This window comes from the organism of the source record quoted next, unplaced genomic scaffold (assembly GCF_019419815.1).
Source record: "Pyrus x bretschneideri cultivar Hongxiangsu unplaced genomic scaffold, Pyrus_bretschneideri_v1 Contig109, whole genome shotgun sequence".
Classification (NCBI taxonomy): domain Eukaryota; kingdom Viridiplantae; phylum Streptophyta; class Magnoliopsida; order Rosales; family Rosaceae; genus Pyrus; species Pyrus x bretschneideri.
In genome coordinates, this window is record NW_025999401.1 from 674690 (window position 1) to 680860 (window position 6171).

The following is a 6171-nucleotide window of genomic DNA, read 5'->3' on the forward strand; positions in this document are numbered from 1 at the left end:
CTAGTCTACCCAATGAAGTTAATTGACGAAAATATCTTTACAAGTGACATGTTTTAAAGGAAAACTAATGAAAATAGCTTAAAAATTTTGAGTTTTAACGATAAGGACAAAATAAAGGGTAAAGTGAATAGTACCAAGGATTGACTTTTTAGTATAAAAATGTGATTTTTCGTTCAAGTGAACAGTACCGGAAGTTTTTCGTTAAAGTTCCCATGTTTTAAGGGCAATATAAATAAATAAATAAATAATATATATATATATATATATATATATATATATATATATATAACACAATGTTGGTGATGCATTCCAACAACTAAGAGAGGCCATGTGGTAAAAATTAAAAATTGAAAGTTCAAGATGTATTATCGCACATGCTTATAAGTTAAGTTGGTACTTCTACAAATAACCCTAAACTTTTCAATTTACTACTCGGTATTGAGAGACTTTTTCATGTACTGCATTGTAGATCCTGTGTTATAATATAAATAGAGAATAAATATATAGTTTAGTATAATTTTATATGTATTATGACACGTAATATACATGTATGGACTAATGTTTCGAATACATTAAAAAAAATCTTTCGTACGATATTATTACTGATTGGTTCAAATCTGTTCATGTGGAACAGAACAGACCAGAACAAAATAAGAGAGGATATAAAGGTTCCATACGTTAACGTGTCATCGACCAAACGGTTAATCTACTTCCATCCGTCGTTTTTCACTCCCCGTCTTGTTCGTGCTCTCAATGCCTTGCCAACATCATAAGATTTTCCAAAACCAACAACACGAACCCGACGAATTATCTCAAAAACAATTTCCGGGTTTTTCATTTCAGTCCAAAATCTCAGATGGGTCGTCGGCAGAGCGACTCAGAACTCGGCCGTCTCGCACTTCTGGCCCTTTTCCTGATGGGCGCAATCTTCTGCTGCATGGTGTACCTGTTCCTCGCTGTGGCCTCAAAACCGAGCGGCATAACATCAGCTGATTCGGTTTCGGAATTCGGAGACGTTGGATGGAGGAGTGGAGAAGAAGATGGAGAATGCTGCAGAGGGATTGAGAATTTGGAGCTCTGGGGTGATGCTGTGAAATGGGGTTCTGAGTTTAAGGTGAATTCTTCTAAAGAGTGCTGCATGGCTTGTAAGGATATGTGTGGGGATCGAGATGAGCATTGTTTGTGTGACAGTTGGGTGTTTTGTGGGGATAGAGAGGCTTGTGGACTTAGACATGGTGAGGTATGGTTTCTCTCCGTTTCATCAAATCTGCTCTCTATTATTTAACATTTATTTTTGGGTAAATTCATTTTAATCGAGCGGTATTCTAATTTAATCTAAACTACGGAGGAGGGGAATTACACTAGAGCGTGTAGCCAACTTGTTTATGCCCATGTATGCGTAAATTCCCATGATGGTTTGGTTTATTTATTCTAAGGAAGCTTTGGAGATAATGTAGATGCAAACTCGTAGCGTGGTTGTGTAGTTTTCATATAGTGTACAAGAATTTATTGAACTCGTATAAGATAGGAGTTTCGGTGTGGACGATTGTGAATAGTTAGCAAGTTTTGAGATTGTGTGTAGTCCATTTTCTGGTGCTTGCAACTTTTAGGGCGACTATTCAGTCTATTCTACCATAATCTTCTTATTTATTCTTAAAAATTCATGGCAATTCTGGCTCGAGACGGATTGTGTTACTGGAAGAGTGAGATGTGGATATCTATCAACATGAACGAGAGCATTATCGAAATTAGCATCTTGCACATCAATATGACTTTTGGTTGTTACATTCTTGATAAATCCTTTGGTTGAATTAACTGGTTTGGGTTCTAAGCTGCCTATCTTCTTCATGCTTGCAGTGTTGGTTAAAGAAACAGAAGGATACCTTGGACCCTGATCGGAAAGACTCAGGTGATCTGATTGCATGGACTTCTGGACTTGTCTTTGGAAAAGGAGAGGTAAATAATTACTGTTTGTCATAATACTTTTCTTTGGTTGTAATTCTACTACTAATTATGTTGTCAAGTTGTGGTAAGTGTTTACTCATGCGCCCGAGGGTTCCATTTATGTGTTTCGTTGCTGATATATGAACATTTCTTCTTTGGGACAAAACGATTCACAAGCATTTTCAGATCAGAGTAACTAAGATTGTAGTTACTAGGTTTAGTTTTACCAAAAGCAGTTTGGCTTATATTTATTTCACTTTTTTTATTGGAGATTACTACACTTTGAATCAGTGAACATCTGTATTACTGTTTGATTAGTTCACATTAGCAGGGGTAGGCCAACAAAACCGACCTAGTTTTATCTGAAACCTGGCTTCGAGAGTGGCTTCCGTTTGATGCTTTTAGCCAACTGTAATTATATTTGGGAGAAGGCTTAGTTGACTTGAGTTGGTTAGCTGAGGTCGTTAAAATTAGAAGACATTTCTAGTATTTGTAGGAGGGGATGTAAGAAATTGGCATTTGTGGTTTTTTCTGAGTTTCAAAGAGGAGTGCATAACGTGAAAGATCGATGTGTAATAATTAGTAGCAGCAGATTTTTTCGTATATTATATGAGCAGTTGTAAGGAAGTTAGACTAAAAGTTATTTCTGTTTTCTGTGTCTGTTCACATAACATGGCTTGTATCTACCCTTCGATTTCCACAGGGTATTGTCGGCTTGGAAACAGAGTATGGGACTCTTCATATAAAGGTTAATTCTTCCTCCTCAGGAGTAGATGCGTAATCTAGGATCTCTTAAAACCCTAAGCTAAATCTTATTCAGTTAAGTTATGCTGACACTGTAGTGATCGAAAGTTTAGACTGCATATTTGTTCACAATGTGCTGTTTAGCTTCATGAATTTGAAACTCTAGCGGCTATTGATGCTGCTCGTTATAAGCTTTAACATGATTATGAGCTGGCTCATTATAAGCTTTAACAAAATTACTATTTCTCGTGTGAAAATAAGGATTCGTACTAGTATCTGAATGTTGATAAAACGAAAACACTGTTTCATTTGAAAACAAAAATGTTAACTGATCGATACTTGCTAGGTTTAGGGGTATTCTTCATTGTTCTCCGTCAACCTCCTTCACAATCGACGCGATTTCTTTTCTTATAAGTTGTTATGTTCATGTAATCTTCTTAAACTAAACTGTATGATTACCGCATCTAAACTTTCGTTCGGTCTTAAATTTATGCAGCTCCGTCCTGATTGTGCCCCTCATTCTGTTGCCTACATTCTTGAGCTGTTGCAAGTGCCCCATTATGCAGGCTGCCAATTTTATCGTGCAGAAAAGCGGGGAAGCTTTTGGGACTCACAAGGAAACCACGTAAAAAATGTAAGTTTCGGACTCAGAAGTTGTAACTTTTCAGCGTTGTCTGAGTTTGAGCTTTGCTTGTTATGAGTGCCCGTCATTCCAATCTTGTAGCATATATCCGCGTTTTACATAGTTGCTCGCGTATACCTGTTTTTGGTATTTATTTCTCATTCAGAAGTTTCTCATGTAAGCTATATAGGCTCCGTTTGGCCCGCCTTTCGCGCTAATACAAGGAACGCTCGCAGCGCACGGGTTCGTATTTAAGGAGATTCCAGCAGAGGTGTCTCGCACCATCAGAAGAGGATCGGTTGCCTGGATTGGTTCCGGTCCAGAATTCTTCATCAGCCTAGCCAACCATTTTGAGTGGAAAAAAGCTTACACTGTTTTTGGTTCCGTTCTTCCTGAAGACATGGAAATCGCCGAGAAACTTGCCCAGCTTCCGACCAAACAAGAGGTCTGGAGCAACATCAATGTCTCCGTCTTGGAGAGTCCTGTCGCTTTATGGTTCCGAAGAATCAAGCCGGAATCATGATGTTGCAAGGTTCGCCGGAATAATGACATTGCCAGGTTCGATGCCTACATAAACACGCATCGTGCTCAGTGTGGTGCTGCTTTTCTTGGGCTTTCTACTTAAAACATGTCGGCGAAGAAAATGCAAGTTTCTAGTTGTTCGTCCTTACTAGTTAGATTTGTTGCCTATTCAATTTGTAGATAAAGAGAGTTCCCAGAAATTGATTCTCTAATTTTGACCGTTATAGTCCTCGCGCGAGCATGTTTGGTATTCTTCTTGAATTCATTTTTGTTTTCGAAACTAACGAGTTCTAAGTAAATTAGTTATGGCCAGAAAGCATGAAGATGTAGTGACGACGAGTATGCCAACTAGAAAAATAAAACGCATACTACTAACCGGTATCATTCCAGGAATCATATTTATCGAGCAGTACGATACACTACCAAGCAAAGCATAATGCAGACACATATCTAAGCTTTGTGTTTTATGATACCAAGCAAACTGCATCGCGTAATCGCTACTCGGTTTCTCCAATCATACCATGCTTGTGTTGCTAGATTCAGAATCTGCTAGACCGTCAGACAAAGAGAACATTTTTCTCGAATATATAGATTCCACTACACGAGACTACAAGCTAATCTACATAGTTTCCGCTACGCGACTAAGCTACAATCTTCTACTAGTACCAAGCTAACGTGATCAAGTTCCACATTCCCTCAACACTCTGAAAACAAAAGGAAATTGTAAAAAGTGGCTCGTAAACGAGAGTTAAACACGAAATTACAACTAATTAAACTCACATTACTTAGTCCCTCTATGATCCAAGAGCACCACCGGCTGCTATCTTCCAATGCAATCCCACCATCTATGCCTCAGGGGATGGCATTCTCTTGGCCTTCTTCTTCTTCTCTGAAACCGCCTTTGCAAAAGCCTCCACAATTCTTTGCTGAGAGTCCAAAATCATTTCCGTCCGCTTCATCTCCATCTCCATCCGCATTGCCTCGATCTCCCTCGCCATCTCCATCTTCATCTGCTCCATCCTCACAAACCCATCTCCCAAAAGCTTAATCGCTGACACCATCTCCGCCACGGGGTCTCTCTCCCCCCCATCCCTTTCTCTCTTCCCCAATCCAGGCCTCCCCGAATTCCCACTCTCTCTCATCACCTTAGCACTCCCATAAACTGACCCCGAATTCAACCCTGGATTCGAATTCATTCCGAATTTCTGATCCATCTTCGGATACACCTTGGTCCCAGGCTGAGCTATACTAACCCCAGTTGGAATCCTAATCCTAAACCCACTTCCGGCACCAGCACCGCCACCACTTCCGCCACCAACCCCAACTCCATTCCTATACAACTTACTCATACTCTTCATATTCGACCCGTATCTCAGCTCCTCATAGAGCTCCTGATCCGGATCCTCCTCCTCTTCGTTCTCCTCGTTCTCTTCCTCTTCACCGGGACTTTCGGAATTTTCCCTCTTCCCAGCTGCCGGCCCCTTCTCCATGGCGTCCATCCGCTTGAAGTGGACCCACGACGACGTGAATCTGGACAACGGCATCGACCTGGCTCGCTGGATCTCAGTCCGGTACCGCTTCCGCAGCTTCTCCATCTTGTGACGGCACTGAACGGCGGTCTTCGCGGGAGAAGCAGCGGGGCATCGTCGAGCGACGGCGTCGGCCACGTCCTGCCAGTGGGTGGCTTTGAGGTTTCCACGGCGGAGGGAGTACCACTTTTCGCGGTAGGAGTCAATGAGGGCAACGGTCTCGTCGTGGGACCAGCAGGGAGGAGGGAGGCGGCGGGAGGAAGGCGGGGTTGGGTTCGGCTGTGTTTGCTGGGATAGGGTCAGCGGTGGGGCCGGGAGAGCAAGCGGCACGGCCTGCGGTGGGTCCGATTGGAGAGGGAGGATGGAGTCGTCCTGCGGGGAAGACGGTGGAGAAGCCATGGATATTGTTTTGTTTAGGGTGGGATCTGGGGATGTAGGATAAGGGGGCGGCACAGGATAGAAGGAGGGAGGAGGGGAAGGAGGAAAAAGGGAAGGGGGAGGAGGGAGGAGGAGAAAGTGGTGTTTGGAAGCATGCTTGTGGCTGTGGGTAGGGTGTTTAAGAGGGTGGGTGGAGGGGTGTGCGGCTGATTTCGAGATCTAAAGGTGGGCGTGTGAGATGAGCGGTGGATGAGGCCACCGCTTAGGTGTGGGGTGAGGTGGACTAACGTGCGCCAGCGGTGGTAGGGTGGTAGGGTGGGGGTTGGGTTAAGTTAACCTACGCGCACCACCCCAATAGAGAGAGAGAGAGGTGGGAGAAGGTGGGGACAGGTCCACCTGAGTCTGACTTTGCCCATTATCTTGTCATTCTTC

The 6171-nt window shown here is 42.8% G+C and overlaps 2 protein-coding genes across 3 annotated transcripts; one reads left to right on the forward strand and one right to left on the reverse strand.

Annotated features, from left to right (window-relative positions):
• The first annotated feature begins 676 nt into the window (after positions 1-676).
• On the forward strand, positions 677-4112 carry LOC103964197. 2 transcript variants are annotated; one of them, XM_009377095.3, is made up of 5 exons: positions 680-1240; positions 1858-1956; positions 2648-2692; positions 3185-3322; positions 3501-4112. In XM_009377095.3, the coding sequence occupies exons 1-5, from the start codon at positions 857-859 to the stop codon at positions 3831-3833; spliced, it is 999 nt and encodes a 332-aa protein (XP_009375370.2). In that variant the 5' UTR covers positions 680-856; the 3' UTR covers positions 3834-4112. The 2 variants fall into 2 exon arrangements, with proteins under 2 accessions (XP_009375371.2, XP_009375370.2); XM_009377096.3 differs by lacking the exon at positions 2648-2692 and having other exon boundaries at positions 677-1240.
• A 71-nt stretch (positions 4113-4183) lies between these two features.
• LOC103964195 (trihelix transcription factor ASIL2) lies at positions 4184-6171 on the reverse strand. Its single transcript, XM_009377094.3, has one exon. It carries the CDS (start codon positions 5758-5760, stop codon positions 4678-4680), a length of 1083 nt encoding a protein of 360 aa, XP_009375369.2. The 5' UTR covers positions 5761-6171; the 3' UTR covers positions 4184-4677.